The 20,550-nt window shown below is 40.1% G+C and overlaps 1 protein-coding gene across 1 annotated transcript in view; it reads left to right on the top strand.

The window, feature by feature from the left end:
* The window catches only part of Spata16 (spermatogenesis associated 16), a 216,507-nt gene that overhangs the window by 54,953 nt on the left and 141,004 nt on the right, over positions 1–20,550 (top strand). Inside the window, exon 3 of the mRNA XM_059265083.1 lies at positions 902–991. Within this exon, the coding sequence (XP_059121066.1) occupies positions 902–991 (90 nt within the window). The remainder of the gene's footprint in view (positions 1–901; positions 992–20,550) is intronic.

Below are 20,550 nucleotides of genomic sequence, written 5' to 3' on the forward strand. Positions count from 1 at the left end.
CTAAGTGTAGCAGAAGCTGCTTTTGAACCTTCACCAACGGAGGGCTCCCTGTTCCTGATGATAGGTGTTAACTGCTTTTGCTACTGTCGCCTTAAAAGCTCGGGAGGAAGCAAGGAAGGGGAAATCCTGCAGTTTATCTCTGGAGGAAGAAGCCAGAAGAGACCTGCTCGTCTCAATTTGGACTGAAATGCTGAAACTCTAGGACACCACTGCACAGCCAGCAGCTCAAGAGACTATGTCCGCTTACCAGTGAGTCGGGCCTTGTGCCTGCACTGAAGAGAAAAAGAGGCCAAGCGAGAAGTCCCATACCTGAAGAGACAAGGCCAAGACCAGCCTCCTCAACAGAGATCTACGGCTACCCAACGGCACCACACCTCCCCATGAGTCTGTCCCCCAGTTACAGCTCCTTTTATCCAAACTTGGACAGTTTACAGCCTTTCCCTTCACTAAAGTTGCCATCCCAGAGGACATGACGTGAAAACAGAAGGGGAACAGGGGCAGGAGAGAACGGAGCTGTAAGGACATGCACAGTGTACAACGTATACAAGAAGGCATGCCGGAAATGACCCATGACTGTCGCCTGCCACACCGACAAAAGCAAATCAAATAGCACCGTGTTGTATATACAGTATAAGTTAGGTTTGGGTTCCTTATCATGACCAGACTTACAAAAATAAATTCAGCACTGCCAAGTAGCTTCTGTGATGCAAACTTAATTTGTTTTCCAATCATGCTGGCTTGTTTGTCTTCCCCGACAAATCACATGAAGGACCTCATCTCACTCATTAGCATCCTTTAAGATGATATAGAAAATTGAATACATGTGATTACATTCCTATATACTTCTGGTAATTGTCCTTTAAGGATCTAATGGCACTGTATTTCTTTGATCTTTTTTCAGGAGTATTGTTTTAAACCCAGCCTATTTCCGAAACCATCTTCGTCAGGCAGCCGTGTTTAGATGTCTGGAGAGATACTCAGAAGCCGCCCGGTATTTTTGTTATAACTTTGTGAAGATTTATTTAAAGTTAAATTAATTTTACCCTCAGATTCTGGTAATAGCATAAGAGGACATTCCATTTCTCTCATGGAATATGATTTTACCCGAATTATTGTCTTATAAATGTCAAGCCAACAATTATTGAGTATCTTTTTCTTTAATTAAAGCTATTCCATGTTCATAGCTCTTAGCAAAATTCAAAGTTTCCAGCCATGAGGTCATTAATGATGATGGGAAAACTTCCAAAGACATCAGAAGTGAGCTTGACCTCTTAGTCTCGAGGATGTTCTGACTGTAACGACACAGTTTTGTGACCCGAGCTGTGGGGATGAAGTCCAATTGGGAGGAAAGGACCCTGGCAACCCAGAAGCCCACCTCTAAAGAGATAGCATCTGTTGGGTAGCCCAGGGTTTTGAGGTGTCCGGATTGTTATCTCTTGGGTTAAAGGGAACTGAGAGAAGCAGTGTCTAATGTCCTCATCCCCAGAATTTAGGTTTTCAGCAGAGGGGAGGGTTCTCACAGCAGCCTGCAAGCCCCTCTAAAGTGCCTCCCACTTGTCAGAGAGGCAAGGCTCTTTTTCTTCCAGAGTCAAATTCACCATGCTGATTCTTTCTCTTTGAGTGACCAATTTCTTCGCAGAATTTTCTTCTTTCCTAAAGTACAGAAACCTACTGTCCTGGAAACAGTTCCAGGAATTCAGTGGGGAAAAAAATATGGATAGTTTCTAGAATTCCTCCAAGCACAACTCATAAGGACAAATCCGTATTAATAAGGATGAGGTGTCTAGTCTTTGTGTGGCTATTGTCTCTAAAATGTTTGCATATAAAGCTTTACTTGAGCAGTAAATAAAATGATTCCAAGACATTGACACTATGATAGGGAAGTCCACCCATCTAACACAGGTCTGTGTGTTGCTAGAAGCTCAATTAAGTGATGACTATGAACAGCAGAGTTAACCCCAACTGCTTGTACTTTGCGGTCACACAACACATCATCTTTCTACTTGTGGGTTATAATCCACCTTAAAACATGAAAACGGGTCTTTATCACCCTCTTTGTACTCCATCTTCCATATACTGTTTGCTGAATGTATTTTTTCTATTGAACTTGGATATACCTTCTTATTAATCAAAAGAATCCTTTGGCACATGATTCAAGACAAGGGGGGTTGAAGGCTAGGAACATGATTTAATTTGTAAAGTTCTTATCATAAAAACATGAAGACTTGAATTTGGATCCTCAGCACCAGGTAAAAAAAATCTGAGTGTGGCAGGTTCACTGCACAAATCCCAGAGGTAGAGAATGAAGAGACTAGTGTGTCTCTGGAGCTCTCTGGCTGGTCAGCCTTGCTGAGGTGATGAATTCCGGGTTCAGTAAGAAACACTCTCATCTCAAAAAAGAAGGTAGAGATGATTTAGGGCACCCAGTGTCAACCTCTGATGCCCACACAGAGACATACAAAAGTGCACACACAAAAACGCATATACTACACACACACACACATACACACACACACACACACACACACACAAATGAAATTTATTAAAGTTTGCTAGCTCACTACAAAAGAATCTAATACCAAGTTCCAGCATAATATCATCCTATAAAAGGTGGCTTACTAACGTGTTGTGAATCCAATCTAAAGATCCAAAGAAACCTAGCTAAAACTTGAGGCCCAGACTGCAACAGGGACAAAACCCACCGGGGGTGTTCCTGTGCTAACCCAGAAAGCAGGTGGTCAAACGGGCATTTAGAGGGAGGCAACTGGTAAACAACTAGAGAAATTAGACGTTTGGGGAGACCTTATATGTTAGAAGTCAAGAAATGTACAAATCCAGGTAGGTTTGTTTGTTTGTTTAGTTGGTTGGTTGGTTGGTTGGTTGGTTGGTTGGTTGGTTGGTTGGTTTATTGTTCATAGAAGAGGGAGGTGACAGCAAACCACTGGCTATATCTTAAATCTATCAAACCTACCTGACCCAAAACAGTGATCAGAAGTCACTCTGGGTCCCAAAGGAAGGAATGAGGAAGGAAATTAGAATGTGTCAACATTTGCCATGCTACATCAGCACCAACAATTCCACTGTTCTTGCCGTGTCCCCTGCAACGAAACAGATGCATCTGTTGGTATCATTGGATGACGGCTTGGCAAGACGCTCCAGGTGCCTTCCTATAATCACACATTATGCTGGTGTGCGTTTTCCCAACAAAGAAGTAGACACAGTTGCTATCCTGTCCAGTCACTCATCAGAGGCAAGAAATGTCTCAGTGTCCTTAGCAATCACAGCCATCAGTACAAAGTGTGCACTACACTCTCCACCACCACCGAAAAGGGAACATGGACATCTTAGTATCTGCTTCGATGCTGGCTTCCTCATATACACCAGCACATAAAGCATTCACTGTTATCAGCAAGTCTCCAGGAGATCTGGGTAGTTTGCTTCCAGAATTACAGGCACAAATGTTGAACTAACCAAGATTTCCTGTAAGATGTCAAGTAGCCAGATATCTGGGCTTTACAGCCATCAACCAAATAAAAGCAAATGTTGATTATGTGAAGTAGTCAAAATAAAACCTCTAATCCCCAATAATTGTATTACTCAGCTAGTTTTTCATCAAAATGTAGTATTTACAAGAAACCCTTGGAAGCTGAATAACTGAGGCTATCTGAGCCTAACCACCTTTGCTGAGTAAGGGATTCCAAAGAACTAGGTTAGAAAGATTCCCAAGGTACCGGCTCCCACCAGCAAGGCAGAGGATGCTACTGTAATTAGCTGGAGAGCTCAGTCAGGTTTACGATAGGCAGGTCCCTTTATCATATGTATCCATGGCCATCCAGAAACATCCCACTGCGTGAAAGAACAAGAGCACAGTCTTGGTTGGGAGAATTAAATTAGGGCTATTTCTCACGGTATAGCTCGGTACGGATTCTGGTCATTATAGAGGAAACAGCTGGCACTGGTTAATTGGTAAAACTATACTTTCTGCAACAAAACTAAATTAAAATTGCTGTAACCACCAACATTCCAACCCACCCTGTAAGAAGCAGCCACTCACAGAAGCTTTACCAGAAGTGGTGACTATAACGCCTCTCTCTGTCTACACATGTAAGAACGTCTACGGCTTTACCAGAAGTGGTGACTATAACGCCTCTCTCTGTCTATACATATAAGAATGTCTACAGCTTTACCAGAAGTGGTGACTATAACGCCTCTCTCTGTCTATACATGTAAGAATGTCTACGGCTTTACCAGAAGTGGTGACTATAACGCCTCTCTCTGTCTACACATGTAAGAACGTCTACGGCTTTACCAGAAGTGGTGACTATAACGCCTCTCTCTGTCTATACATATAAGAATGTCTACAGCTTTACCAGAAGTGGTGACTATAACGCCTCTCTCTGTCTACACATGTAAGAACGTCTACGGCTTTACCAGAAGTGGTGACTATAACGCCTCTCTCTGTCTATACATATAAGAATGTCTACGGCTTTACCAGAAGTGGTGACTATAACGCCTCTCTCTGTCTATACATATAAGAATGTCTACAGCTTTACCAGAAGTGGTGACTATAACGCCTCTCTCTGTCTATACATATAAGAATGTCTACGGCTTTACCAGAAGTGGTGACTATAACATCTCTCTCTGTCTATACATATAAGAATGTCTACGGCTTTACCAGAAGTGGTGACTATAACATCTCTCAGTGTCTATACGTATAAGGATGTCTACGGCTTTACCAGAAGTGGTGACTATAACATCTCTCTCTGTCTATACATATAAGAATGGCTACAGTGACGTAGAATGTTTTTCAAATCTTGCCCTCCTCTCCTAACACACATGAGTATGTGTGTGCACACATCCACACTACATTTGGTACTACCTTTATTGGGAACATGATAATATTTTTTTAAAATACTCAGAGACATAAAACCAAAAAAAAAATCCAATTCTTTGAAGAGAACTGACAACAGATGAATGGCCTGGTATCTTCCATCACTATGTGGTCAAAAGTAGCTCAGTGCCTAGAAAACACCATGCGCCAGTTAGGGGTTAATGTATTATTATAGCTAGTTATCTAGTCTGTGGCAGTAAGTGGTTGTTTAATAGTTATGTCAGCAAGGAGATATTGCATTAAACTGAAGATAGGGCCTGGTCGAAGGCTAGATAAGAATGTACACACAATATTGAAGATCATGTGATATATGCCACCTCCTGTAGTGAAAATATGCAAAGAGAAAACTGAAAACGGTATTGTATTGTGCATGAAAATCCAAAGTGCAGGTACTCGAAAGATAAATGAGCACAAAGCCTCCATACCCATCACCATCATCAGTGAAGAATTAGCTGTGTGTTTCTAAATCTTTGAGCCAGAGCAGCAATACCACACTAAATGGCTTGCAAAGCCAGGCAGATTGTGTGTGTAGTCATATCTGAATTTCAATTATAAAATATGAGAGTCAGTTACTAGATGCAAGGATGTTCAGGTGTAGTGCCACATGCTTGGAATATCAGCACTTGGAAGACAAAGGAAGAAAGATCATGATTTCGAGGCCAGCCTAGACTACATAGCAAGTTCCAAATCAGGCTTGGCTATATAAAACCATATCTCAAAACAAAACAATGAACAAATGTAGATAAATAGAAAGAGAGAGGGGGATAGACAGATGATAGATAGATGATAGATGATAGATAGAAGATACATACATACATACATACATACATACATACACAGATACATAGAAGATAGATGATAGATAGATAGATAGATAGATAGATAGATAGATAGATAGATAGATAGATAGACAGATAGATATGTTTTAGTTATTTTTCTATTGCTCTTAGAAGATATCATGACCAACGTGACTTACAGAAGGAGTTTTGGGAGGCTTACATTTTCAGAGGGTTGGTTAGGGTCTGTGATCATCATGGTGGAGAGAATGACAGCAGGCAGGCGGCAGGCATGATGCTGGAGCAGTAACCGTGGGCTCACATGCACAAGGCAGAGAGAGCTAACTTGGAATGCCATGTTTCTTGAATCCTCAGTATCCATTCCCAGTGACATATCTCCTCCAACAAGGCCACACCTCCTAATCCTTCCCAAACAGTTCCAACAACTGAGGACGAAGTATTCAAATATATGAGTCTATGAGGGACATTCACATTTAAACCACCACATTCTATATATTAGATTAATAAACTGGAGTGGTCATGAAAACTTATTTCAAACTTGACACCATGATAATTAAAGTGTATATTTTTAAGAATCACACCTAGAATGCAGGACAAAGATATACAAAGCATGTAGTCATCCTCCCACAGGACCTTCCAAAGATAATACTTGTTGCTTAAATCTATACAAAGAGGCTATATTGGGATGGAGGCTCAGTTTCTAAGATCTCTTGAGACTTTGAAACACAACTTTCCAAGAAAGCTCTTGATGTACATATGTTGTCACTTATTGCAGGGTTTTTTTTTTTTTAAATACATTGTCACTTTAAAAAGTTGAGGTGGCTGGGCGGTGGTGGTGCACGCCTTTAATCTCAGCACTCGAGAGGCAGAGCCAGGCAGATCTCTGTGAGTTCAAGGCCAGCCTGGGCTACCAAGTGAGTTCCAGGAAAGGTACAAAGCTACACAGAGAAACCCTGTCTCGGAAAAAAAAAAAAAGAAGTTGAGGTGAAGCTGGAGAGATTGTCCACTGGTTAAGAACATGAGCTGCTCTTCCAAAGGACCCAAGTTTGATTCCAGCATCTCACAACCACATGTAACTCCAGCTCCAGGGTAACCCAACACCTCTGGCCTCTGCACTCATATACCCACGCACATGAACATAACTAAAATTAATAAAAATAAATTTAAAAAAAATAGGTAAATACAAAAGCAATTATCTAAAACACACACACAAATAATGAAAATTTAAAAGTTGAAATATTTCCATGCAAAGATATTCCATTGAAGAATGAGTTTTCTAATAACCAGTATGCAGAGCTTTCCAAACTTAAAGTTCATTAAAAACCTATTTTAAGAAAGATTATTTGCAAGATATAATAAGTTCACACCTATGGCAGGAGGGCTGCCATGCACTCAAGAGTAGAATAGACTACATAGTGAACAGGGGAGCCTGGGTAAAGCAGTGAGACCCTATACCAAAGAAATGAGGTGCACACAGGGAGGCTCAGCCATAGGTGAGACCATATGTAAAAGAAAAAGGCAAGAGAGAAAAGAAATAGTCTGTTAGATGTATTTCAATGACATAAACTTACTTTCTTATGCATATACTCTATTAATTTGTTTAGCAATGGCTTGCATTGAGCTTTCTCACACATGTGCCATTGTTCTTTGTCTTTATTTGCCCATCCTTTGCCCCATTCCCCTCAATACTGCCTCCTCTGTATATGTGCCACATATATTCTATTCCTCACTCTTCCTTACTACATATATGCAAAGCTGAAATTCAACATATGAGAACATGCAAGGTTTATCCTTCTGAGACTGGCTTATTTTCCATCCATTCTCCTTAAAATGTCATAATTTCATTCTTCTTCATGTCTGATAAAATTCCACTATACATATGCACCACATTTTCCCACCCGTTCCTCTGTTGATGAACCTCTGGGCTGGCTCCAGATTTCGGCTATTATGGATAGTGCATGTATCTCTGTTGTATGTATGACACCTATATATCTTTCAGATATATACCCAGAGTTGCACAGCTCAATTAGACAGATACTCTATTTTTCAGTTTTTTGAGGACCCTCCATACTGGTTTCCAATTTACACCCTGACCAGAAATTTAAAAAAATACCTCTTTCCCCACATCCTCAACAGTATTTCTTACTGATTTTTATGATAGCCATCCTAACTGGGTGGGGTTAGATAGAATCTCAGTGTAATTGTAATTTCCATTGTTCTGGTATCTACAGATGGGTATTGAACACCTTTTCAAATACTTATTGGCCATTTGTTTTCTTCCTTTATCAACTATCTATTCAATTCAGTAGCTCATTCGTCTATTTAATGGTTTGAGTTTGGTTGTTTATTTTGGGGTTATTTGCAGATTCTAGATATTAACATATTGTCTAATACATAGTTGGCAATTTTTTCTCCCATTCTGAGGCTGATGATTAACTCTGCTGATTGATTTTTTTTACTGTGAAGAGGATTTTTAATTCTGCTTGTCAATTCCTAGTATTATTTTCTGTGCTCTTAGAGTTATTTTCAGAACGCTTTGGTCTGTGTGTATTGTGAAGTGTTTTCCCTTGTATTTACCTGTACCTGTAACCATTTTCAAAGTTTCAAGTCTTATGTTAGGATATTTAATACATTTAAATTTTATTTTCATGAAGAGTGAGGTGAGAATCTAGTTTCATTCTCTTACATTGGAAATCCAGTTTTTCCAGCACCATTTGTGAAATAGGCTGTCTCTTCTCCAGCGTACATTTTAACGTATTACTCAAATATTCTGTGGCTGTATCTGTGCAGTTTGTATATGAGTCTTCTGCTGTGGTTGCCATTTTTGTGCCAGTGTTATGCCTTGTTAGTTACTACAGCCCTGTAGTATGATTTGAGGTCAGGTATTACAAGCCTTCTTTCTACTTAGGATTGTTTTGGTTCTTCAAGGGTTATTGTGCTTCCAAATTAATTTTATGATTTTTTCCTAGTTCTATGAAAAATCTCATTGGAAATTCTATAGAAGTTACCTTTAATCTGTTAGATTCTTTTGGTAATATAGCCATTTTCAAAATATTAATTCTGACTTCCGTGAGCATGGGAGGTCCTTTGGTCTTCTAGTGTCTTCTTCAATATTTTCAATACCTTAAAATTTTCATTGCAAAAGTATTTTACTCCTTAGGTTAGGAGTATTTTTGTGTTTTTACCTCTCCTAGGCTATGTTTGAGAGTCTTTTTGGTTGGCTTTTGTAGGTTTTTTTTAAACCTATTGTAAACAAATTTCTTCATCCTTATTTTTCAACAAGTTCATTACTGGCATATAGGAAAGCTGTTGGTTTTGAAATTTAATTTTGTATCTAAACTACTTTACTGAAAGTGTTTATGAGGGAGGCGTGAAAGTTTTCTCTTGGAATCTTTACCGTCTGAAGTCTAGGACCATGGCTCTGAAAATACTGTGGTTTGACTTTTTCCTTTCTTGTTTGTATTTCTTTCATTTCTTTGTCTTATCTTACTGCTCCAGTGAAGCATTCTAGAAATACATTGAGTAAGAATGGAGAAAGTGAACACTCTTATGTTTGATGTTAGGGGAAATGCTTTCAAGGGTTTTTTTTCCTGTTTAATATAATGTTGCCTATGGTTTTTCATGTACAGCCTTTACTTTGTTAAAATATATTCCTCTGTTCACATGTTCTTTGGGGATTTTTGTTGTGATGGGTGTTGAAATTTGTCAAATACCTTTTCTATATCTATTAAGATTATATTACGATTTTCATCTTTGAATCCATTTCTGTGATTACTGTATTTACTAAATTGCAAATTTTGATCCATCCTTGCCTTCTGAAGCTTACTTTATCATGAAAGATGTTTTTATGCCTTTGTGAATTTGGTTTGTAAGAATCTTATTAAGTTTTGCAACTATGTTCATTGGGGAAATTGATTAATAGCTTTCTTTTAGTGGGTATCTTTATTCAGTTCTGATCTCAGGGTAATGCTAGTCTTAACAAGTTTTATGCAACAGTTTGGAGAGTGTTACCATTGGACCTTACCTAAAGCTTAGACAGATTTTAGCCGGAGTTCATCTAGTCTCAGGCGTTTTCTTGTTTCTGCTGCTTTAATGGTTTGCTGTGGGTCTGTCTACACTGTTATGCCTCCTTGACTTAATTTGTAAGCAATATGTGTGTAGGGATTTATTCACTTGTTCTATACTTTCCGGTTTTTAATACAAATTTTAACAATATTCACTAATGTCCTATGAATTTAGATGAAATATTATCATTGTTAGAGATAATAACCACCCCTTCTTATGTGTAATTTTATTAATCTGGGTCTTCTCTGAATCTAACACCCTTTCAACATAAAGACCCCTAAAACACTAGGAATAGAAGGAACTTATCCCAGCATAACGCATGCTGCTTCTGACAAAGCTGCAGTCAACATTATATTAAATAGGGAGAAACTCAAATCATTTGTCCTAGAAACCTGGGTCTTCATTTCTCCAAAATTATTCAACATTGTGCTTGAAGTCTTAGATACAGCAATAAGACAAAAGAAGAAATAAAAAGGATATAAACTAGAAGGAAAAACACCAAAGGATATTTCTTTACAGATGGCATGATTCTATACAGAAGAGTCCCTAGAGACGTTGCCAGAAAATTCTTATATCTTCAGCAGAGTAATGGTATATAATATCAATATGCAAAGATCAGTAGCCTTTATGTATACCAATAACAAACATATAGTAAAAAGAAATCAAGGAAACAATCCTATCTACAATTGCTTCAAAAAATAAACAATACTTTGGAATAAACCTAACCAAGGAAGCAAAAGACTCCTCTAAGGAGAACTTGAAATCAGTAAGGAAAGTCAGAAAAGAATAGAAGATGTAGAGGTGGTAATTCTCATGGACTATAGGGATTAATGTGGTGGAAGCAGCTATGTTTCCAAAAGCAAGATAGATCCAGTGCAGTCCCATCCAAACTTCAATGCCATTCTCTGAAGAAACAGAAGTCTTAAAATTCATGTGGAAGCACAAAAGGCCTTAAAGAGTTGAAACAATGCTGAGCAAATTGATGAAGAAGATGATAATGATGATGATGAAGATGATGATAATGATGAAGATGATAATGAAGATGATGAAGATGCAGGTATTAACACCATACCTGATTCAGTTTAAACTGCAGAGTCATAATAATAACAATAGAAAAAAAACAAAATGTAACCAAAAAAAAAAAACCCACAAAAACGCAGCATGGTGCTAGCACAAAACAGACACAGACTAGTGAAATAGAACAGAAAAGCCAGGCATAAATCCACACAACTTCAGCCACTTGATTTTTGGAAAAGACACTAAAATAAACATTGGAAAACAACCTTTTCAACAAATGGCACTGGGGAACCTGGATCTCAACATGTAGAAAAATAAAACTAGATCCCTGTTGCTCATCCTATATAAAGAATCCATTCTAAATGGACCAGAGACCTCTTTGTAACACCCTAATCCTCTGAACTGTTAGAGGAAAAGGTGAGGAAGACATGGGCAGGAACTTCCAACTACAATGCTGGTCAGTGGCCAAACAACACCAACACCTGACCAATGGGGCTCACGAAACTGCAGTCTCTTCAGAGCTAAGGCCACAGATAATCCAAGGGAAAGACAGCAGAAAATCTTTGCTGGCTGTACATATGACAGAGGATTAGTGTCTAGACTACACAAATAACTAAAAAAACCTAAACAGGAAATTAACCAAATCAATAAATGAATTAGTAGATGAACAGACAGTCTAACTAACAAAAGTAAAATACAAATAGCCAATAAAAATGGACGAAATGTTCCACCTGGGGAGCCATCAGGGAAATGCAGATTAAAGTTACATTGAAGTTCCATCTCTCTCTTCAGAATGTCAGAAAACAAACTACAAAAGGTGGTGAGGGTGTGACTCAGAGGGAACTGTTGTTACACTAGTGAGAGTCTACACAAGTCCAGCCACAATAGAAACAGTATGGTGCTTCCTCATAACAAGCTAAAATTGTCCCAGCTGGTATTGTACACTGCTGGGTATTTAACCAAATCACACAAGTCCATGTGAATCACCATTCACAAGAACTAAGTTATAGAGCCCATAACAGCAGAATGGATAAAGAAAACATGCAAGCATACACAGTGAAATTTTTCAGCCCTAAAAAAAAATTATGTAATTTGCCGGAAAATAGATGATGCCCTGAAGATAAGCAAAGTAAGCCAGACTCAGACAGGCAAGCACTGTATTTGTTTTCTCATCTGTGGTTCCGAGATTTTACATGGATACAAGACACTACGTGTGTATGTATTCCATAAAAGTAGAAACAAAACTATTGTGGGAGGAAGAAGAAAGAACAGAGGTGAGAGAGTAGATGGGCATGAAGAGAATATGCTCGATATATATACATGTGTGGAAATGTTTTATGTAACACAGCATCATGTAAAATGAATATACACAATGAAAAATTGTCAAACTATGTTAGAATTTTAACAGAATGCAGGAAAGAGGATAAAATGTGCGAGCAGCTTTTCTGGGTCCTCAAATATTTGAGATTGTCAGTTATGTCCATGGGGGCGGGGTGGTTGAACTCCTGCACTATCACCTTTGCTGTGGTTTATGCTGGTGGCTGCTGGTGAGCCAGGCTGGCTATGGCTGCTGACCCCCAGAGCTGGCTTTGCTCACCAGAGGCCTCTGCTGGCCACACTTAGCTTTGCAGTCTGTTGCTGGGCAAATGCTCCCATCCTTCTGACACACAGGGTGGCCAGCATCCTCAGGGAGGGTGTCTCCTAAGTGCATGCAGGGTGTGAGAAGCAACAGTACTGGAGACAGGCAGGAGTATTAGTCAGTCCACTGCAGGGATGCAATTTCAATGTAAAACAAACCATCAGACCTTCAGAGTCGTGGGCTCTACAGTGGAAGACAGGAGAGGACAGAGGCCCAGAGGCTGGTTTACCCACCGGCCTCAGATTCAAGGTTTTCAGGGTTATTGTCGGTAGAAGAGATCTGTTCCCCACCACTGAGGGATTGAGGGCAGGGTTGCTGTGCCCACGTGTTCCGCTGCCTGAGTTGATGGAGTTTCTTGGCATCTACACTTCTTGTCAGAGTCTGTCTCCCTCCTTCTGCACAACAGCACCCCAGATACACTGTTCACACTGCAACTGTGGTATATTAAGGCCCCCTAATTTGTGGTTGTCCCCTACTCTCAGACTCTCCGGGTAGCCTAATGTTAAACAATGGTCTTCGTGTGGAGGTGAAAGGACAGCTCTCCGGAGTGAGTTCTCTCCTTCCACCATGGGGGTTTCAGTGACAGATGTCGGGTGGCCGGGCATCTCATTGCCCTTCGATGCTCTTATTTAATAGCATACACTGTGGGCTATATTATGAAGAAATAGACTGACAGGTGATCCCAAACTGTCTCCTTCTTGCCCTTTTAAAAGTAATGTCCTTACCCAAGCACTGGATTTCAGAGCAATTTTATATTACAGTGACTTTTGGGATAAATATATGACAAATAGATAACGTGACATAAATCATGCCAGTTGTTGCCATACTAGGTTCCTCCCTCTTGCCCACTTCTCAGCTCTGACCTCCACTCTCTGCCCTCTGAGCTTCTGACACTTTATATTTGCTCCTGTTTCACCGTCTCAGGCCACTGCTTCATCCTCTGCCAATGACACATGGAAGCTCTGCATTGGAAACTGTAGCTAATGCAGCAGGGTTGGTGTCTTGAAAGTGGAACCACAGAGACTTTAGTTAGAGGGCTGGATCACGAGGCTAACCCTGCATGAGTAGATAGATGCTGTCATTGCAGGCATAGGTTAGATACTGAGGCAGGATGTTCCTAATAAAGATGGGTTTGCTCTGTCTACTCCCTTCCACCATGGCATCTGAGAATGTACAAGTTTTCTCACCCTTAAGCCTTCCACAGGAAGGCTGTTGACATCGGCCTGCTCAGCCTCTATTCTTCACATAATGTATTCCCTAGTTACTCCGCTGAACAGTATAAAATAGGCCAAGTCGATGAACGTTCATTGTGACACATTTCAGGCCACTGGCGTCTTTCACCAGTGCCCTCCCTCCCTTGTCTTGCCCCACAGAAGTTAGCATCCTTCTCCCGTGCGGGCATTGTCTGCTGCGCTCAGTGGATCTGCACTCATCCATCCTCTTCGGTGGTTGCCTTTTTTTTTTAAATTGATTAGTGATTACAGCTGTTTTTCTTTTCTTTGTTTTGACACTGGGTTAGGGATAATTTGAGGTACTTGAATGCTTTAGAAATCTGGTCTGTAGATGAGTGCACAACAATAACTTCAAAAGGCAAATACATTAACACAGAGTCTTTTAGGAATAAATGGTCAGCTGTGCCTAAAGTATGACACATTAGCATATCAGTTTTTTCAGTAAAGAATAAAATTTGTGTCTGGTCTAACTATGGCCATCAAGAGACCTCAGACTCATTCCTGTTTGGTTAAACAATCGTGATTGTTACTTTATAGTATTTCAGGATGTATTCATTCACGGCTTCCTTCACTGACAAGATGGATAATAGAGGTTCATAGAGGCAGGAGCCAGTGGGTTTCATGAGGACCGGCAGGAACATGGGGAATTTGCTTGGGGGTTTTATTCCTGCCTTGCTCCTGCTTCTCCTGTTTCTTCTCGCTCTTTCCTTCGAGGTTGATCCTGCTGGAAGCAATTCATATATAAATCAGTGTCTGCCAAGGAGTGATCCAAAAATAAATTGAGTGTTCAGGAATCGAGCGATATAAAACAGTGACTGTAGATAAGCAGTCACTCAGGAGCAGGATCATAACAGCAAGCACGGGGAACCTCTGTCAGCTTTCCTAGTGTCACAGAACTCTGTGATTTTAAATGAGATTATTATGTGTCTTGCAAAGGAGGAGAATATTCTGACAGGAAGACTCCAGACTCTGAAGTGACTCTGAAGAGATGATAGTAGTGTTGGGAGTTTATTGGAACCCAGTTGACTCAATTAGAAGCGTAAAACCCATTCATTCTCCACGCAAGGCATTAAAAATGCATCAGGTTTTTTAAGGTAAATCAGTTCTTACATATGCAGAGAAATAGGTTAAATAAAGTCTCTGGGCTAATTTTTGTTCATAAACTATTCACCTTTCCCTTCATCAGGGCCACTCTGCCATTGACAGAGCAGTTGTGTGTGGTTTGGCATTCATCACATGAAAATGCCTATCTGGGGCCATATGTTGGGAGATGATTGTGATAATTGATTCCACTATTAAGTGACTTTCCCATGTGTAGGTATCACAAAGTTGTGTGAATCCTCATTTATGTGCTGCCAAAATGTTGTTCATGGTGTATGACTTCTAAGCCAACATTAGTAGAGACAAAGCTCATTGTACGTCATGGCCTAAGTCAAACATCTCACTTCTCACCGTTCATTGTATCTTTACCTCAATAGTAGAGGTGTAATGAGCACAATTCAGAGGGATGCATCGAACTTAAACAGTCAAGCCTCCAGTTCATAACCCATGTTTTGTGCTAAGGACTTTTACAGAACTGGGACTTCGAGAGATGGCTCAGTGGACAAGAACATTTGCTGCCTGTGCAAAGCACCTGAGCTCAGTTCCCAGGACCCATGTCCTGTGTCCCACAACCACTGTGACTCTGGCTCTGGTGAATCCAGCATCTCTGCCTTCATGTGCACAAGCCCACACACAGACGCATAATTCAAAATAAATATTTAAAAAATAAAGTTACAGAATTGTGATTATCTAATAGTAAAACAAAAATATTATTACTGAAATAGCAGATAGCTAAAGAAAAGCAAGCTAAATTCAGTGTTGGGCTTTTCAGATATGTTCTAAATTATGAGATAATTACTATAGAAATTCATAATTTTTTCTATAAAAATATTTTTAGAATGTCATTAAGAGTCATTTTATTGCTACTCTTTTTTTCCAGAGCAATAATATTTGGTTTTACTCTAGGTCCCTGGACTATCTAGTCTCAGATTTTTGGCGACCCAAGTAGTATCAGCCAGTGGTTCCATTTCACAGAGCAGACTTTAAGTCAAATCAGATATTGGTTGGTTACTCCCACAGCTTTGTGCCACTGTTTGTCCATTATCATATCTTGTAGGCAGAGTACCATTGTAGACTGAAGGGTTTGTAGCTGGGTTGGTGTTTGCGTTTAAAAACATTTTTGAAAGTCCTTTTGAAAGCCCTGGCTGATGGTATGGCCATTGACAAACTCATCAGAGAAAGGCAAACACTCTGCACTAATGTTTACAGTGATAATGAGAGTAATGGAATGCTACCAATTGGGGTTATCTTTAAACATTGCTAAAATAATTTATAAATATATAGTTCATGGACTAAAATAGTACCTGAAAATATTTGTCTGCACAGTAACAGAATTCAGAGAAAAAAAATTTCCTCATGTAAATCTAACCTTGAATCTTAAAATAATAATAATAATAAAATAATAGTAATAACTTTTAAAAACGGGTTGGGGTGCAAAGATGGCTTAGTCTGGAAAGTGTCCATTGTGTAAGAATTAGGACCTACATTTGGATCCCAAGAACCCACATAGAGAGCCAGACACAGGGCTGACGAGATTGCTCAGTGGGTAAAGGTGTTTTCAGCCAAGTCTGACAACTTGAGTTCAATCCCAGGAGCCCACATGGTGGAAGGAAAGAATTAACTCCCACAGTTTGTCTTTTGACCTCCACATGCATGCCATGGCATGTACACAGTCTCTCTCTCTCTGTCTCTCTCTCTGTCTCTCTGTCTCTATCTCTCTCTGTCTCTCTCTGTCTCTCTGTCTCTGTCTCTCTCTGTCTCTCTCTGTCTCTCTCTCTCTCTCTCTCTCTCTCTCTCTCTCTCTCTCTCACACACACACACACACACACACACACACACACACACAACTAAGTACATAAATGTAATTTTTAAAAAGCCAACCACAACATGTATCTTAGTCCCAGCACCAGAGAACACAGAGACAGGTAGAGCCCTGGAGCTCATTGGCCAGCCAGCCTACCAAAGTCAGTGAACTCCAAGTTCAGTGAGAGACTCTGTCACAAAAAAAAAGTATGTGGGGAGTGAGTGATAGGAAGACAGTTGATGTCAACCTCGGGCCTTACACACTTGAACCACATACCTAGGTGAAAGTAATGAAGAGAGGTGGGTAAAGGCACCCATATTTCATGTTCTAAATGTAAAGAAGTGATGGCTTCTGGCTGTTTTCTCCTTCAGTCAATGTCCACATGATTCCACATTTTCTACAAAAATGAGATGGAAAGAGTCAATTAAATAAGGAAATGTTCAGCCAGAGGGGCATGAGGCTGAAGTCTGGGGGTTGTGTGGGCTTTTCTGAAGGCTGCCAAGCACACTAGGGCTCAGTCTGAAGGTGCTAAAAGTACAGCAGACAGAATTCATCTCCATACTTCATTCTGTAGCCTGGATGATGAGAACCACACCTATGATACAGATAATTATGAGGATTAAGTGAGACAGTTGATATCAAGCATTTAACACAGTACTTAGCCCATCATAATACAATCTCATCTTAAACATAATCTACTACCATTGTTTTTCTTATTATTAAAAATTAGAGATTTTGGGGGCTGGAGAGATGGATCTGCAGTTAAGAGCACTGACTGCTCTTCCAAAGGACCTGGGTTCAGTTGCCAGCATCCCATGACAGCTCGCAACTGTCTGTGACTTCAGTTCTAGGGGAGCCAACACCTCACACAGACATACATTTAGGCAAAACACAAATGAACATAAAATAGAAATAAGTAATTTTTAAGAGGAAAAGTATCAGAGATCTTGGGACTAGAGAGATGGCTCTGCAGTTAAGAGCACTGGTTGCTCTTCCGTAGGACCCACAACCATCTGTAACTCCAGTTGCAGGGGATCTGCCCTCTTCTCTCCTCCACAGGTACTAGGCATTCACACTGCACAGACAGGTGTGCAAACAGAACATCAATGCACAACACTCAAAAATAAGTATTTTTAATTGAAAGCTCTTGGAAGACAGATGAAGCTACTTCACAAGATAGTGATGGGGCTGAAAAGATGGTTCAGTGATTAAGAACACTTGCTACTCTTACAAAAGACCAGATTTTGATTCTTACATATATCTGTAAGTCCAGCTTCAGGGGATCTAATACCTTGGTCTGGACACTGTGGACACACACACACAGCAGCAGCAGCAGCAGCAAAAATAAATATTTTTTAAAGAGGATGAGTTTCTAGACAGTAAAGCCGAAGTGTGCTGAGCAATCACTGAGCTGTGCTGCACTCAACTATTAAATTCACTGATGCTCTCAGGATCGGTGCCTCCGGGAGTCCACTGGAGCACAGAGATTGAGAGGGTACGGTGCCAGCTGGTTGAAGAAATTGGCAAGGCAAATGCTACCTATTGTCAGATTGTGTGTGTGTGTGTGTGTGTGTGTGTGTGTGTGTGTGTGTGAATATATCAAGAATTTTATCATCCTGTTTCATTTTGAGTGATATTTCATGTATTCCTGTTGATCATTAGAATACACACTTTCCCAAGTTGGAGACATGGAATTTCAAAGGATTAGAGGATTCAGGTCAGGTGGTTATGGCTCCAACTCATCTTCCTTTTACATCATTTGGTCAAGACACAAAGATACCTTACCCAAAACTCAGCAGGTTGGTAACTCTAGCAACACACAGTCTGGAACACCAACTGATATTCCCACCCCAGTTTTTAATACTGGCATCAGATCATCAAACTATTATGCACATAAATTAACCTTGATTCCACTAATTATGAAAATTGCTTCTAAAACAAAAGCACTGCCTCCATTTCCGAGTGCTCAGAAATGATCCACCCTAGAGAATTGTAGTGGAGACAGAGAGAAGTGTGTCCCACTCCCAGGGCTAGAAATGCCCTTGGGCAAGGTAGTCAATATCTTCAACTTTCAGTTTTCTCAACCACAAAAGAGAAATAAGGCTACTATGCCACACTAGCTAGGACTGCTCGGCCGTTAAAGTGCTTGCCACATGAGCATGAGGACCTGCGTTCAGATCCCCAGCACCCATATAAAAGCCAGATGTGGCAATACATCTGTAGTCACAGCACTCGGGACACAGAGACCGAACAATCCCTGGGCTTGATAACACGAATTAGGGATTAGTAAACTCCAGGCTCAGTAAGAGGCTTGTCTCCAAATAAAAAGATGGAAAGTGGTCAATAAAGACACCCAACATTGTTCTCTGCCATCCACACAGAAACACATATCCACACAGACAAAAAAAAATTATGTTACAAAATAATATTGAGAAATAAATGAAATAACAAATAAAACAGTGTCTGTCACATAGTATGCCTTCAGTCAAGGTCACTGCTGTTATTATTATGCTAAGCGTTAAAGACAAATATCTGAGCCCTGATATACTGCCCTGTGGCTACCACAAGCTTGTGTGAACTTCCACAGCCATCATCTATGACCCTCTGTTCTGCAAACTTTATGTCCATTTCTTTGTGTACGGTATCGTCATTCCTCATAACTGCAAAGATGACATTTTCTACTGTGCAGCTTTGAAGAATGTGTCAAATGACATTGCTGATCCAGGCAAATCTGAAATCTGGGCTTAACTGTTTGTCACTGTTAACTGGACTCCTGCGTGAAAGCGTGCAGCTCATGCCGTCAGAGTCTGTGTGTTCGGTGTTCAGTGACTCTGAAAGAGTGCTGTCCCCTTGCTCTCATTTTCATTTTGTTAATTACTGGTGGACACTTTTAGGACTTTTTAATACAGCTATCACTCAATCATATTTCTTCTATGCAATGCCCACTTTTATATTCATCTTTGGTACAATGTTTATGAGGTTATTTGTGTTTTTATCACTGAATCTTAAGATTTCAGTGAATTCTGGACAGCTAATAATTTATAGAAACATTTATTGTAGGCAGCTTCTTCTGATTTATAAGAGACATTCTTTTGTTAAGGATAAGTGTAAACAGAGGCAGAGCTTGCTGTCTGTAAGTCCGGTTACACCCAAATTACCGCTCAGAGGCTTATATTAATTACAAGTGCTTGGCCGATGTCTCAGGCTTATTACGAGCTAGAGCTTATATTTAAATTAGCCCATATTTCTTATCTATGCTTTGCCACATGGTTTGTGGCTTGTTACCTCATTTTCTCCACGTCTTGCTTCCTCGGTGGCTGGCTGACGTCTGCCCCAATTCCGCCCTTCTTCACCTCTGTCCTCAGTTTGATTGTAACCTTATCCTGTTTCACCATTGGCCAAAACTGCTTTATTATCAGCCAGTGAGAGCAACACACATTCACAGTGAACAGAAGGACGAACCACAGCAGATAAGTCTAATGGTTTGACGTTGTGGTAATCAAATTTGATCAACTTCCTTTATGATTTTCAATGCTTGAGTTCTAAGATTCCTACTTAGTTCTACTGCTGTGATAAACACTATGACCAAAAGCAACTTGGGAGGAAAGAGTTTAATTTCAGCTTACAGCTTACCATTCATCATGAAAGGAAGTCAGAACAGGAACTCCAGGCAAGAACTGAGGCTGAGGCCATGGAGGAATGCTGCCTACTAGTTCCCCACAACTTATTCGGCCTGCTTTCTTATACAACCCAAGATCACCTTCCCAGGGGTTGCACTACCCACAGTAAACTGGGACTTCCTACATCAATCTCCAGTCAGGAAAATGCTGCCACAGACTTACCTACAGGCCAGTAAGATAGAGGCAATTCTATATTTGGGGTGCCTGCTTCCCATATAACTCAAGCTTATGTCAAAATGACAAAAAAAAAAAAAAAAAAAACTAACCAGCACATATCCCATGATAAATATGATGACCTGAGCTGGACCTGTAGGACCCACATAG

The sequence above is a fragment of the Peromyscus eremicus genome, chromosome 6 (genome assembly GCF_949786415.1).
Source record: "Peromyscus eremicus chromosome 6, PerEre_H2_v1, whole genome shotgun sequence".
In the NCBI taxonomy this organism is placed as follows: domain Eukaryota; kingdom Metazoa; phylum Chordata; class Mammalia; order Rodentia; family Cricetidae; genus Peromyscus; species Peromyscus eremicus.